This window comes from Bos taurus, chromosome 5 (assembly GCF_002263795.3).
Source record: "Bos taurus isolate L1 Dominette 01449 registration number 42190680 breed Hereford chromosome 5, ARS-UCD2.0, whole genome shotgun sequence".
NCBI classification, from domain to species: domain Eukaryota; kingdom Metazoa; phylum Chordata; class Mammalia; order Artiodactyla; family Bovidae; genus Bos; species Bos taurus.
The window spans coordinates 1,571,192-1,586,673 of NC_037332.1; the positions used below are offsets into that span (position 1 = coordinate 1,571,192).

Below are 15,482 nucleotides of genomic sequence, written 5' to 3' on the forward strand. Positions count from 1 at the left end.
CTGGAGCTCCTCTCCGGTCCAGGCTTCTCACTGCAGAGGCTTCTTCTGTCGCAGAGCATGCGCTCTGGGGCACACTGGCTTTAGTCATTGTGGCTCATGGGTTCAGTCGTTGTGGCGCGTGGGGTTTGTTGTTCTATGGCATGTGGGATCTTCCCAGACCAAGGATCAAACCAGTGTCTCCTGCACTGCGAGTTGGGTTCTTAACTACTGGACCACCAGGGAAGCCCTCTACTGTTCCATTCTGGTGATAGCACCAGGGAGGGCATGGATATTCTGCTCCGCAAGCGTCCAGATGGGAAAAGAGAGGCCAGACCCTACCTCTCGAGGGCTCTGCAGGCCTTATAAATGATTCTGTGGCCCAGGCTGCCCTCTCCCCTTAGGGAAGGAGAAAGAGCAGGGATTTCCCCTCCAACACTGGCCTCCTTTGTGGTCCTGCATGTCTGACTCCCTGTTAGACTGGTGGGTGAGGTTTGGTGAGGCGGGAAGGTTGGTACGAGAGGGGTTTGCTGGTGGGAGAGCCATTTCCGCTTCTCCTACCAAGCCCGCAGGGAGGTGGTTGGCGCCAGTTGCTGGGAGCTCTCTCTAGAATGTGGACTGCTTCAGGACTTCAGCTGTGGGACAGCAGAGTTTTAGGACGCTGGGATGTGATGCCTATTACGTGTGTGTTATGACATATACCCAAGGATGGATGCATAGTGATATGTGGGTATATGTCCTAGGCCCTAGAAAGATTGGGACATGACTCTGTCATTCTTATACATAATTCACAAAAGGCCTACAATCCCATGACAAGTACAGAGAAGTGTAGCACATACCGATTTTTCTCATGACTACCATTTTTATTTTTATAAATGTCAAATCTCAAAGTTTAAAAAAAAATATGTGGGTGCCCCTGCATTCCTGGTGCCCCCAGCACTAGCTGGCAGCCTCCCTGAGAAGGTTACATGAGTGAATAAATAAGACAGGACTTTGTGGAATCTCCAGACACATGCTGCTCTTGTGATAACATATGAGACTTTCTGTATTTAAGTATGGATACCTATAAGCCTTATTTTAATTTGGTATGTGGAAATAAGCTGGTACCTGGAATAAATTCTTTATTTCATAGGTGTGTGCTAATCGGTTAAGACCACAGCCAGTCTCGAACCTGACAGACTGAGTTTTAAGCTTGGCGCCGTGATTTAGTTAAATGACTTAGCTTCTCTGAGCCTTAGTATCCTTAGCTGTAAAGTGTGTGTGGGGGGGTCTACTTCAATGAAGTTGTGAGAATCAAATGGACCAAGTTAAATAAAAAGGCTGAACTTAAAAAAACTGTCTGGCCATTGGAAGCTCTCAAAAATGAGCTATTATTATATACCTGTATCAACTACATAGAAAAATGGGAAATGTCCTTTATTTTGTCTCTTTTAGGGATATTTTTAACAAAAAATAAATGGGTAAAACTAGCCTTTACTTGGTGTGAAGCTGATATTTAAACATTTACCTTAAATAGTTACCCAGGATGAGGGGGTCAGAGCAGGGTAAGAAATTTCTTTCTACGATCAGTGAGAATTACCTGTTCAGGGAAGCAGCAGAGCACTCCACCAGCCATTCACTCAGAGAGCAGCCTCATTAGTTACCCAGGCAGGACAGACAAGTGGGGACAGATGAGACTCTATGTGACCGTCTGTACCCCCAAGATTGCGATGCTGGAAATTCATTAGTAAGTAACAGAGAGTAATACAGACAGTCCTCAACTTAATGATTCCACCTCAATACGGTATGGAAGTGAAATGCATTCAGGAGAAACTGTCCTTTGAATTTTGATCTTTTTTCTCAGTGTGGCATGCAGAGAAATTCTCATGATATTGGGCTGTGGCAGGGAGCCACAGTCAGCCTCCTGATTCCGAAGCCAGGTACCATTCTATTTTTCACTTTCAGTACCGTATTCCATAAGTTGCATGAGATACTCACCACTTTATTATAAAACAGATTTTGTGTTAGATGATTTTGCCCACGTGTAGGCCAATAATGTAAGTGTTCTGAGCACATTTAACATAGGCTAGACTAAGCCATTGGAGAAGGCAATGGCAACCTACTCTGGTACTCTTGTCTGGAAAAATCCCATGGACGGAGGAGCCTGGTAGGCTGCAGTCCATAGGGTCGCTAAGAGTCGGGCATGACTGAGTGACTTCACTTTCACTTTTCACTTTCATGCATTGAAGAAGGAAGTGGCAGCCCACTCCAGTGTTCCTGCCTGGAGAATCCCAGGGACTGGGGAGCCTGGTGAGCTGCCGTCTTTGGGGTCGCACAGAGTCGGACACGGCTGAAGCAACTTAGCAGCAGCAGAAGGCAACGGCACCCCACTTCAGTACTTTTGCCTGGAAAATCCCATGGACGGAGGAGCCTGGAAGGCTGCAGTCCATGGGGTCACTAAGAGTCAGACACGACTGAGCGACTTCCCTTTCACGCATTGGAGAAGGAAATGGCAACCCACTCCAGTGTTCTTGACTTGAGAATCCCAGGAACAGGGAAGCCTGGTGGGCTGCTGTCTATGGGGTTGCACAGAGTCGGAGACGACTGAAGCGACTTAGCAGCAGCAGCAGCAGCAGCAGACTAAGCCATTGGAGAAGGAAATGGCAACCCACTCCAGTGTTCTTGCCTGGAGAATCCCAGGGACAGGGGAGCCTGATGAGCTGCCATCTATGGGGTTTCACAGAGTCGGACACGACTGAAGCGACTTAGCAGCAGCAGCAGCAGACTAAGCCATCATGTTGGGTAGGTTAGGTGTCTTAAAGGGGTTTGTGACAGCGATATTTTCGATTTGTCACGATTAACCCACTGTAAGTGGAGGAGGGTCTGTATCACCCTTTCTCTCTACCCCAGCTCACACTTTTCTGTCTTCTTCCTATTGGCTACAGTCAGTTCCCCTTTGAAATGCTGCCTGTTTGCAGATTGATGTCGAAGGGAAAAGTTTGACCTCATGATTCTTTTCAAATGGCTTCTCAATATTGCATGTGTTGTTTCAGCCTCATCGCTTTCTACCTTCTGATTTGCCCAGCCCTTATGAGCCTAATCGTCTTCCCTGCCTTAGATTGATTGTGTTGAATTTTCTAGTACCAGAGGCAGATCGCTTATATTTTTATTTCCTTACATCCTTTCTATTTTTACTCTTCATTTCAAGCTTTCTTCTAATTCATCACGATGCTAATTTTTAGCAGTCTTAATCTTCACAGCAAATATTTGCCAGGTTGTAATTTTTTATTTATTATCAACAATCAAATTCAAACAAGGCTAATCGTGTTCTAATTTGGTTTGTCATAAGCCCTAGTCTTGGTACTTAGAGAAAATAAATGTTAATTTCTGGGTTTTTCTTCAGTATGTGTTATTCGTTCATCCTTCATGTACTGCCGTTAGTTTTTTAAAAATAAAAATAATTTGGGATGATGGGAAGCACATTTGAACCTGAACCTTAGAAAGCATTTTGGTAAGAACTTTTCAAGTCTGTAGAGTGGGAGCGGGATCTGCTGTAAGCCTGCTCTGATTACTGTTCCCCACCCCTTTGCACTGCCCCAGGGGTTCTTCTGAGTGACCACAGCGTGGAGCAGCTTGAGGGGCAGTGGCTGCCTGTGCCTGCGCTCCTGGGGGGCTGCTGTGCAGGCTGGTTTATGAGCTCACAGAGAGAGACTCCCTAGCCTTATGCGTGTGTGTGTTGGACTTCCACACGCTGTGTGGGTCTTTGCTGACTGCGGGGTAGAACCTGTGACAAGTGGCTGGGGGTGGCGGTCAGGGGATTCGGCTGGTAACTGTTGAACATGTTATGAGGAGTTTTCTCCAAGCCCAACTTCACTTTCAGAATAGGTTTCGTAATCAGAGGCTAAATTCAGATTCTGCTTCCTCAAGCAATAGTTTTCGAAAGTACACGTCCATATTCTCCACTTCCTCCTGGTTCGCGTGGCCTCAGGAGCTCTGGTCTCTGCTCCTGGCTGCCACCTGCTGTTTTTCTTGTTGTTTCAGTCGAGAAGTCATGTCCGACTCCTTGTGACCTCATGGACTGCAGCACGCCAGGCTCCTCTGTCCTCCACTGTCTCCTGGAGTTTGCTCAAAATCATGTCCATTGAGTCAGTGATGCTATCTAACCATCTCATCCTCTGCTGCCCCCTTCTCCTGCTGTCTGTTATTAGAAGAGCATTTTTAAACTCAACTTTCTGTCAGGGAACCTGCACATCCTGCTTGGCCAACAGTCTCAGCTTAAGTTGTGCCTCCTCCAGGAAGCTCTCCCTGACCACTCTAGTCCAGGGTTGCCTCTCAGTGTTCCAAACCAGACGTCAGCTCCCTATGACTTATGGGCTGAATCCAGACCATCACCTGTTTTTGTAATCCAAGTTCTATTAGAACATAGCTACATTCTTGTGTTTACATCTTATCTGTGGCTGTCTTCAAGATATGATGGCAGAACTGAGCAGTTTTGATAGAGACTGCATGGCATATAAGCCTAAAATACTTACTTTTTTTGCTTTTTACAGAAAAAGTTTGCTGTCCTCTCTCCTGACAGACAGGTTTTAATGTGTGCACCTCTTAGCATGATGTCTAATAAATGCTCCCATTTTGCAGTTTGCAAAACTCTTAAATTCCACAGTCCTTTAGTGTTTCCCAGGGTATTGCAAACTGAACAAATAACCTCAAAATTATCCTTGGAGATTGGGGCGAGCTCCCCCAAAGGACAGAGGATCTATGGGCAATTTTATTTTCAAAAAGCAATATCCATGTTTTACTGTTGTCAGGGGATTGCAGACAAAGTCCTCAGAGCACAGTTTTATATGTAAACCAGTTCCTTCAACCCAGAGCTCTTACCTTGTTACGGATCCCAGCATCAGAACAAAAGTTTCATCAAGTGTCCAGAAGGATGTGTGAAGACATAATAAATCGTTTATGTGAAAGTTTAAACACAAACACAAGCTTAGAGTGTTAGCATTTGCTTCAAGGACAGAACCCTTAGTGGGAGCGTTTGAGACGCTCAGGCATGCCACTCTGCCGCAAGCTGACTCGCATGGGCGCGAGGGCGGGGACGCACGCACACAGCGGTGCAGAGCTAGACTCACGCTTTTCTCCTCTTTGCTGCCTAGCGGGCAGCCCATCCCCAGGGTGGAGTACACGGAGGAAGAGACCAAGACTTGGGGCGTCGTGTTCCGGGAGCTCTCCAAACTCTATCCCACTCACGCCTGCCGGGAGTATTTGAAAAACTTCCCTCTGCTGACGAAACACTGCGGCTACAGGGAGGACAACGTGCCCCAGCTGGAAGACGTCGCGGCGTTTCTGAAAGGTGCGCTCCACACGGGCTCTTTCAGGCTAAGCGTCCTCGTGGGCCTGCCAGGGACACAGCGGGTAGCGACTGCCCTTTTCCCAAACAAGATAGGACTCCCTCTGGTTTAAAAAGAGAGGGCTGCTCCGACAGTACCTGGGCCACCTGTGGGAAGCAGGTGAACCACCGAACAGTTTATTACGCTAGTGCTCACAAGTGAAACAAAGTTTTATACTGGATGAAGAAATATCATGGATAATGTTGAGCACAGTGACTTTCCTCTGTCAGGGAGTCAGTCAGATCACTAACGTGCTGATGTAAGTCACGCTCAAGGTGGTGGTGGTGGCGGCAGGGCAGTGAACACGGGGAAGCGGAGTCAGCCGGCGCATTCTCTGTGTGGCCGCTCTCCTCGCCGACCCTGCTGAGATGGCGACCGGGAAAACTCTAGGCTCTCGCAGGGCTGGGGGTGGAGGTGAAGCTTCAGCGTGGTCCTGCTGCTTGCTCTGTCCTTCACTGTGGCTGAGTCCTCGGGTTCTGCTCTTCTCTCTCTCTCCCCTGTTTCAAGTACGCCGGCTCTAAAAGCTGAAATCTTGCGGCCTGCTTCCCTCCCTGGAGCTTCTTTCCTCGCCTGCCTTCCCCGTTTCTATGGGGGTGATCGATTCTTTAGGCTCAGATGCTAAGGACGCCTGTCGCCTAAAGACTAGTTTTATTGCTCCAGGCAAAGGCGGGCCACAGCAGGTCAATGCCCTCCGAATTACGTGTCCTGCCCTGGGGGCCTACTAAGGAGTCTGGGAGTGTTCCAGGAGCAGGCTGTGAGCAGCTCCTGGACGTTTTTCTAGTTGGTTGGTGGGGAGGTAATTGCGAGTAGTCTGGGGTGTACGTGCTTGTGGGCAGCACACAGTTAACTTCTTCCACCTGGTGGAGGTTTCAGTTTCTGCAAAACAGCTCAAAGAACACGGCTCACAATATTGTCCATATTCCTTGAGGAAGAATGAAAGGCCCTTGACTTTGTTTAATGGCTGCAGTATTATTATTTTGGCTTGCTTGACTGTTTTCCTTTCTCTTCTTACTTCTCTGATTAAATTTATTCATTGGCAAAGAGTTTTCCACAGACAAAAGGCTGGCAGAGGACACGGATGGGGTCTATACTGGGAAGGCCTCAGAGAGTCCTGCTCGTTAACACTCTTTCTCTGAAGTCCTTCATCAGCCTTTGTAGAAGCTTCTTATTCAGCTGTAACAAATTACCACAGGCTTAGTGACTTAACATGAATGTATTATCCTAAAGTTCTGAAGGTTAGAAGTCTAAAATCAAGGTCTTGGCAAGGCTGGATCCCTCTGGAGACTTCTGTTTCCTTCCTTTTCAGCTTCTAGAGTCTATCTACATACCTTCCCACAGAGCCCTTCCTCGCCTCACTCTGACCTTTGCTTCCATCACCTACTTGCCTCCTTCTCTGACCCTCCTGCCTGCCTCTCAGAAGCATGCTTGTGAGTGGCCCCACCGGGATAATCTGGGCTGATGGCCCCAGCGCAAGACCCTTACCTTAATTACATGAGTAAAGTTCATTTTGCCATCTAAGGGAATGTACTCCCAGGCCCAGGGCATCAGAGCAGGGGCTTATGGGAAGGGCCTAACTGGAGCTGAGCTTGCCCCAGTCTGCGGGCCCGCCACTTCTAGCTCGAGCCCCGTACTGAGCCTATCCTTTTCCTTCCATCCAGTGCCACACTCGCACTGAGGCCTCATCGTTGCATCCCTGACAGCAGTCTCTCCTCCCCTCTCCTCTCCTGTCCATAGCTCCCAGGTGAAGCTCCCTAGAATTCCTTTGTTCCTGGCATCTGTGCTCAGAAGCTATCAGTGGCTTCCCCCTGATTTTACTGAGGTTGGCAAACTTTTAATTTTTTTTGGTAAGAGTCCAGATGGACAGTAAATATTTTAGGTTGTGTGGGCCAGGAGCCAAAATTGAGGCTATTAGTACATACTTATATCACTTTGGGAGAAGGCAATGGCAACCCACTCCAGTACTCTTGCCTGGAAAATCCCATGGATGGAGGAGCCTGGTAGGCTGCAGTCCATGGGGTCGCTAAGAGTCAGACATGACCGAGCGACTTCATTTCCACTTTTCACTTTCATGCACTGGAGAAGGAAATGGCAACCCACTCCAGTGTTCTTGCCTGGAGAATCCCAGGGACGGGGGAGCCTGGTGGGCTGCTGTCTGTGGGGTCACACAGAGTCAGACACGACTGACGCGACTTAGCAGCAGCAGCATATCACTGTTTAAACGTGAACATTTGAAAATGCAGAAACTATTCTTAGCTCACAGGTGTATACGAACAGGCAGCAACCTGGGTTTGGACTACAGACCGTAGTTTGCTGGCCTCTGCTTTATAACAGAGGCAAGCTCTTGGCTGCTCATCCTCAGCTCACGGCCCTGACCCAGTTTTCCCAGGGTGTCTCCTGCCAAGACCACTCTGCACAAACCCTTTGTTCTAGCTGTGGGTCTTCATATCATTACTTAGGCTCTGCGACTTGCTAGCATAGTCGTCCCTTGCTGTTCAGTTGCCAAGTTGTATCTGACTTTGCAAACCCGTGGACTGTAGTGCGCCAGGCTTCCCTGGCTGTCACCATCTCCTGGAGTTTGCCCAAGTTCATGTCCATTGAATCAGTGGTGCCGTCCCACCATCTCATCCTCTGTCACCCTCTTCTTCTTCTGCCTTCCCAGCATCAAGGTCTGTTCCAATGAGTCGGCTCTTCGCATCATGTGACCAAAGTATTGGAGCTTCAGCGTCAGCTCTTCCAATGAGTATTCAGGGTTGCTTTCCTTTGGGATGGACTGTTTGACTTCTTTGCTGTCCCAGGGACCCTCAGGAGTCTTCTCCAGCACCACAGTCATCCCTCCACCTACTCAAATTCTTTGTGTTACTCAAGACTCGGAGCGAGCCCTGGATTCTCTCTGAATCCTGATTGTAACAGCCACCGTGACCTCTCGCTTTCCCGATTTCATCCCAGATCATGTGTGTATCAGGGGCCTGACAGCGGGTCCTCTGAGAACCACCCTTAGTGTGATGGTTAGGGGACCAAGCCCTGGGCATGGTTGCCATCCATGGCATTTGTTACTGAAAGAGTTAAGAACCGCTGATCAGTATCACTCAGTTAGCCCCTAATTATGTGATACCTTATGCTGGTTTTAACTAGATTCCATGCTCCCTGATGGCCCCGCCTCTGGCTTGCCTCTCTTTGTTTCCCATAGAGGTATGTATTATATATTTACCATGGGCTTGATTACTCCTATGAGGATTGCTTTTTACTGCTTTGTTTCTCAAACCCCAGTAATTACATTACCATCTCAATATTTTCCATATCTGTCACCTAGTTTAATATTTTTATGAGGGGCAGTATGGTACAGAACAGATTGTGGATGCAGAATGCCTGGGCTTGAGGCCTGGCTCCACCAGTTCCTGGCTATGTGACCTTAGATGGATGAATTGCCTTAATTTCTCTTTGCCTCCATTTCCTCTCTGCAGACAGAGATCATAATTTTATCTACTTTACAAGGTTGGGAGGGGAAACTAACATTGTGTGCCTAAAGTTGTTGCTGGGCACACATTAAGCGTACCAGAGTTTCAGTTATGATCACTACTATTATTGCTGTTTTTTTTCACCACCTTGGTAAACTGGGTGTCCTGGGTACTCAGTTTGCATCATTCATTGGTAAACAGCAAGCACAATATAAGTTGTGTGTATTTTTATTTCTTTTAGTTGACCACTTTTAAAATACCAGATTTATTTTAAAAAGAAACTTCTTAAGCAATGGTATTCACAAAGTCAAAGTTCTTGATGTGATAGATACACATTTTAAAATTTATAAGAAAATAAAATATACAGCTATTAAAGAATAGCCCCTTGTACTCCACATGTGGGATACTGGCATAGAATACAAAAAGAAGAAAATACACACTTGTCTTTTTGATTTTCAGTGGGGAATAATGAATCTACCTGGAAACTTTTGGAATGACCTTAATATTGTTAGAATCATAGGCATGAGGATATCTGAGAATAGGGTTATTTCCCTGTAGGTACCCAGGATCCCAGGGTGGACTTGTTTTATACACTTAATTGGTTTTTATCTTTAAAAACTATTTCTAACCATTCAAAGGTGCTTTCTGAATGAACTGAGGTTTTCAAAATGGGAGCCTTTACAGTGCTGGTATCAGAGAGAAGAGCCCTCCTGTTGTTTTTTTGTGGGCTCTGATGACCAGGAAGCACGAGGCAGTCTTTAACTGGGTTAGCCATCTCGTGTGATTTTCATACATTTTACTGTATTCTGCTTATTTTGTTTTTGTCCTCTTACCACAAACCAATAAAGCAGGTAGAGCTTTAGTGTATCTTTCAAATTGTCACAATTAATATAATTGTTTTCATAATATCAAAGAAATGGGATATGACAATGGAGAATGAAGGGGTTAGGGGGCTGTTGTTGTTCAGTAGCTTGATCGTGTCCAACTCTTTGTGACGCCGTGGACTGCAGCACGCCAGGCTTCCCTGTCCATCACCATCTCCAGGAGCCTGTCCAAACTCATGTCTGTTGAGTCATTGGTGCCATCCAACCATCTCATCCTCTGTCGCCCCCTTCTCCTCCTGCCTTCAATCTTTTCCAGCATCAGGGTCTTTTCCAGAGTTAGTTCTTCACATCAGGTGGCCAAAGTTTTGGGGATTCAGCTTCAGCATCAGTCCTTCCAATGAGTATTCAGGGTTGATTTCCTTTAGGATTGACTAGCTTGATCTTCTTGCAGTCCAAAGGACTCTCAAGAGTCTTCTCCAGCACCACAGTTCAAAAGCATCAATTCTTTGACACTCAGCCTTCTTTACGGTCCAGCTCTCAAATCCGTACATGATTGCTGGAAAAACCATAGGTTTGACTATCAATAAAAAGCTGTAGTGTGAACCAGTTCCATAGTGCTAGTCAACAGGCTAAATTGGCAGTGTGTTCACTGACCACATACACACAGAAAGTATTCTTATCTAGGTGTGTCTTTAGAAAGATATCAAGTGATACATGGTAAGCATCACTATATTTTATTTATATTTTTTAGCAGCTTCATTGAGGTATAGTTTACATAAAATAAAATTTACCCTTTGTAACTGTACAAGTCAGTGATGTTAGTAAATTTATAGAATTGTAACCATTACAACAATTCAGTTTTACAACATTTCTATCACTACAGAAAGTTTTCTTTTGCTCCTTTATAATCAATCCTTGTTCCTATCCTTAGCCCTGGGAAACCACTGATTCGCTTTCTGTCTATAGGTTTTCCTTGTTTGGGCATCACGTAAATAGAAGCACAAAATGTGTAGCAGTCTTTCACAATCTGATGTCTTTTAAAATAATTTATTTCTTATCAAGGCCACATTGGTTTGGAATATTAGATAAGTTTCGTGTGTACAACCTTACATTTCGGTTTCTGTGTGCAGTCTAGTATGCTCACCACCAAAAGTTTACATTGTAGTCTTCTGTGCATTTGAGCTTTCTTACCCTAATTTGGTCTCTGAATTTAAATCCGATTTTTTTTTCACCTTTCTTTCCATTTTAATGAATGTCTTGTTCCCCTGGAAACCATCATTCGTGAGTATATTTTAGTTATCAGAAGCCACAAATGTGATAGCTGTTAACAGTGTATGTCATTCAATTGTCAAGAGTTTTAGAACCTTGATTACATTGTTTCTGGAACGTCCTTAAAAATAATAGGAAGCCCTGCTTGGGCCGTCAAGTCCTGTCGCCTTAATACTTAGTTGACTCTTTCTGTTACCTCTTTAGAAAGATCTGGCTTCACGGTGAGGCCAGTGGCCGGATACCTGAGCCCTCGGGACTTCCTGGCGGGACTGGCCTACAGAGTGTTCCACTGCACTCAGTACGTCCGCCACGGCTCGGACCCCCTCTACACCCCGGAGCCGTGAGTACTCGCGTTGGAAGCCTGGGTGGGGCGGAGACCACCGCACTGGGACGGCGGTCAGCGCCCACTTTATTTGAGAGGAATTGGGTCCAGGAACCCTAAAGACCACTGTTCCTCGGGCCACCAAGCTTATCACTTTGCTTTTGATGCTGTTTTACCTGAATAGTCTTGTGATTAATGGACTGTCAAGGTCTTCGCTAGGGAGCAGAGAGCCTCGGAGGTTCAGGCAGTAAAGTAGCTGATGACAGCGCAAGTGCCAGGGCTCAGAGCTGAGTCTCTGAATCGCCCCCCCACCCCGCCCCGCCCCAGGGTACCGGACGCTCACTGATAGGTGGGTCCCTCTAGGGTCACTACATGGTTTTTATTTTTTATGTTTTATTTTTACTTCCTTTCAGCTTCCCTGAAAATGTTTTCAGGGTAAACAAAGGTTACTTATAGGACTCCAGACATTTGGGAAAGAAACACTTGTTAGAGTGGATGAGTGCTCAAAGAATTGCTGTTAGAGTTGGATAGGCAATCTCTAAATCTAGCCCAGAGGGTTTACAAATGGCCCTGTTTACAAATAGCAGGCACTTTGTTAGCTCTGTTTGAATAACCGGCCCTCCTGAGACCTGTGGTAGCGTGCCAATAGGTATGCAGAGAGAGAGAGGCCAAAGAAATGAGATTTTAGCCACAGAGGTCTATAGAATTGGGGGAATAATGTGTTATATTTTTACCAAAGTACTTGCTGCCAATTCATTCAGCAAACATTTATGTGCAATGCTAGCAGGGAGGTGCAGCGGATTCAAAGATGAATAAAATATAGCAGCTGCTTTTTTTTTTTAAAGCCTCTGACTTTTCTGGCAGGAGAGATAGAAACATAAACAATTATGAAAGAGTGTGGTAAGGGGGTATGTGTGCAGAGTGTCAGAGGAGCAAAGAGGAGGGAGCAGTCCTGAGAGGCTTTTCAGAGGAAATGTAAGATGAGTAGGGGTCTAGAAGGGTGGACAGGAATTTCTCTTTGGATAAGCAAAGTGGGGTGAGGGGGAAGCTTTCAAGTCAAGGAAACAACCAGTGCAAAGATGTGGAGGCAGGGAGAGGCAGAAATGAGCAAGGCTGATTACTTAAGAGTGGTCAGAGCGCGGGCATGTGTTAGGGGTGAAATGATTCTTCTGTTCGCAATTTTGTTGTTCAGTCGCTCAGTCCAACTCTTTGCGACCCCATGGACTGCAGTACAGGGAAGCCTGTACTTCACCATCTCCCAGAGTTTGCTCAAACTCATGTCCTCTTAGTGGATGATCCCATCCAACTATCTCATCCTCTGCCACCCTCTTCTTTTACCTTCAGTCTTTACCAGCATCAGGGTCTTTTCCAATGAGTCAGCTCTTCACATCAGGTGGCCAAAGTATTGGAGTTTCAGCTTCAACATCAGTCCTTCCAATGAATATTCAGGGTTGCTTTCCTTGAGGATGGATAGGATCGACTGGTGCACAATGTAAACAGTCATTTGTCAAAATAGGGCATTTGAACTGAATTCTGTAGGCAGCAGGGAGCTGTCCAAGGCTCCTCAGCATGATGAAGTCATCGTGTTTAAAGAAGCTGATAGGGGTGAGGGCTGGGACACATGGAGCATGAACTCGCTGGGAGACTGGTGGGAGGTCCCATTCCAGGGAAGGAATACGGTGTGTAAGGCATCAGTAGGACAGCAGGAGAGGACACCTGCGTGAAATGCATCATTAAGATGGAATTTACAGTATTTGCAACTGTAATGAGTGTGAGACGGTCCCTAAGGCAGTGCTCAGGCTTTTAGATTGGGAAGCTGGATGGGTAGTTGTTTCTCATAATACTGGAAAATATCAGAAGGGGCTTAGGCTTGGAGGAAAGAGGGAAGGAAAGAGGGAGACAAGAGGGGGATTTGAATTTGGAGCATCCTGTCTTGGAGAGGCCCATGGAAGGGACCTCCAGACAGAGGAGCTCCTGGTGGTTGGGAGTCAGAGCTGAGAGCTCAGAAGTAATTTTAGCGCCCACTGTTGATCTTGGTGTTCTCTTCTTTCACAACTCCCCCGACCACACAACAAGAGGACGCTAAATGAAAGCATGGAAACTTGAAATTCGCTAACTTGGGATTGTTTGTACAGGCTCATTTTTGTGAGTTTTATTTATTTTTAAAGTTGCTCTTATTTAAAATTTTTTTTTTTTTAGCCAAGCCACATAGCATGTGGATCTTAGTTCCCTGAGCAGGGATCGAACCTGCACACTTGCATTGGAAGCTCGTGGTCTTAACCACTGGCCCACGAGGAAAGTCCCCTTTTCTGTGGGGTTTATATCATTCGTTTGTCTCTTAAATGATGATGATGATTTATGTGTAGGTGATGCATGTCCACGATCCAGCATTCAGAGCTTACAGAAGGGCCCGCTGTGAACAGTGACTGTTTCCCTTCCTCTGCTCCTTGACACCCGATGCGTCCTCCCCAGCAGCAACCACTGCTGCCACTTCCCACTGCGTCCTTCCAGGAGCACACTGTGCAGACACAGCGCTCTGTAAAGATCCCTTCAATCCTCACGTCTTGCAGAGTCCCAGGTCTCTTCCCAGCCCCATGCTGTAGTTTGAGTCTATGAAATTCTGTTTCCTGCCTGTCAAGTGAGTGTATGCTCGGTTCTGTCTTGTCACAACCGAAATTTGGATCGACGGACATTAAAGCCCTCGGCGCGTCACAGCTCTCGGGTCTTGGACAGACTGTGTTATAGCTGTTAGACAAATTAGTGTTACAGCTCTATTTTATTTGGATAATAGCAAGAGAATCCATCCTTGAGGTGTGAGGGCATACCAACTCAAAGATGCGAAGAGAAGAGAGTGGGGCAGCGCACCAGCACCTGGGTGGGGGCGGGGGTTGGGGTTTTGGGGGGGGTGGGAGGGAGGGAGAGGGAGAGAGAGCCCTTTGGCTCCTCTTTTTATGTTTTTCCCTTCCCCTGGGCCTGCCCTGTGCAAATTGGGCTTAGCCAGGAGTGCTGTTTATTCTACCTGAAGTCCTCCCTCTGGTCCTTGGACCTTCCTTTGTTCTATTTTCGCGGGCTTTTCCCTTCCTTGTCTTTTAGCCATGGCCATTCTGGACTCCTGTTTCCTATTCTAACTACCTGACACTGCCCAAGCTCTTTCACAGGCATTGTCTTTTAAATGCAATCCCATTTCCTCAATGGAGAACCAGCAAGAGGGCAGTTTCTTCAATTTGCGGAGTTCAACGTGACTCCTGTGTTTGGTGCTTGTACCCTGCTTCCAAATAACTGCTTCTAGCTGCTGAACTGTTGTGGTGGAGTCAGCGCTAATGAGACGAAGGTGAGCCCCGAAGACGCAGCTAGCAAAGAGAATGAAAGCAGCAAAAATATGTTATCTGAAAAAAAGCTTTATTTTCCTTTTTGATCTGGGTAGAATGTACTTTGATATCCCCACTCCCAAGCATGGCTTGTTTTACCATTTTACATTTTAAAATTCCAGTGTCTCTAAGCCCGCCAGGAACTGGGACTTGAATTTAAAATGGCAACAGCAATTTGGGTTTCTCCCCTGGGGAGTGTTCTGGCCTGGGGGACAGTAGAGGAGAGAGTCCTGGAGAATCAGCGACTCCTGCTCTGGAAGAGGAGGGAGGAGCTGCTTTTCCATGCATTTCTACTTGGACTGAAAGGTCACGGATTCTGCCCGAAGGGAGGGGGTGTTCTGGCTCTTTCTCCCTTGGAGCACTGCCCCAGGCAGGGATTATGCACCTCGTTGATCAGCCTGCTTTGATCAGCAAGCACCTATGTCACTAATCGAATATTGAAGTTTACAAACGATTTCCTTAAAAAAAATCAATTGGGTCAAATTCAAGGTTATCACCATAATAGTGTCCTTCTCACTCTGTGGAAGGAGGGAAAGAAGCCGAGCTCCAAGTTGCATGGGTGTGTGAGCATCACACCTGCTGGTGGGGGCAGGACAAAATGTGAGAAGCCCCACAATCTCCTGGTCTCCTCTTTGCCTCTCTGAGGAGTCCCTGTGGGCTGTGTCACCTTGTACCCTCTGGCCATATCATCTTTTAGAACAGGGTTTCTTAACCTTGGCAGTATTGATATTTTGACGTGAATAACACTTCGTTGTAGGCGGCTGTCCTGTGTATTGTAGAATGTTTAGCAACATCCCTTGCCTCTACCTGCTAAATGTCAAGCGTAGGCTCCCACCCCTGCCAGATGTGACAACCGAAGTTGTCTCCGGACATTGCCAAATGTCCCCAGGGGGCAACATCTTCCC

The 15,482-nt window shown here is 46.6% G+C and overlaps 1 protein-coding gene across 1 annotated transcript in view; it reads left to right on the top strand.

The window, feature by feature from the left end:
- TPH2 (tryptophan hydroxylase 2) overlaps positions 1–15,482 on the top strand; it is a 103,127-nt gene that overhangs the window by 29,490 nt on the left and 58,155 nt on the right. Inside the window, exons 6-7 of the mRNA XM_015470867.3 lie at positions 5,106–5,302; positions 11,092–11,227. Coding sequence (XP_015326353.2) covers positions 5,106–5,302; positions 11,092–11,227 — 333 coding nt within the window. The remainder of the gene's footprint in view (positions 1–5,105; positions 5,303–11,091; positions 11,228–15,482) is intronic.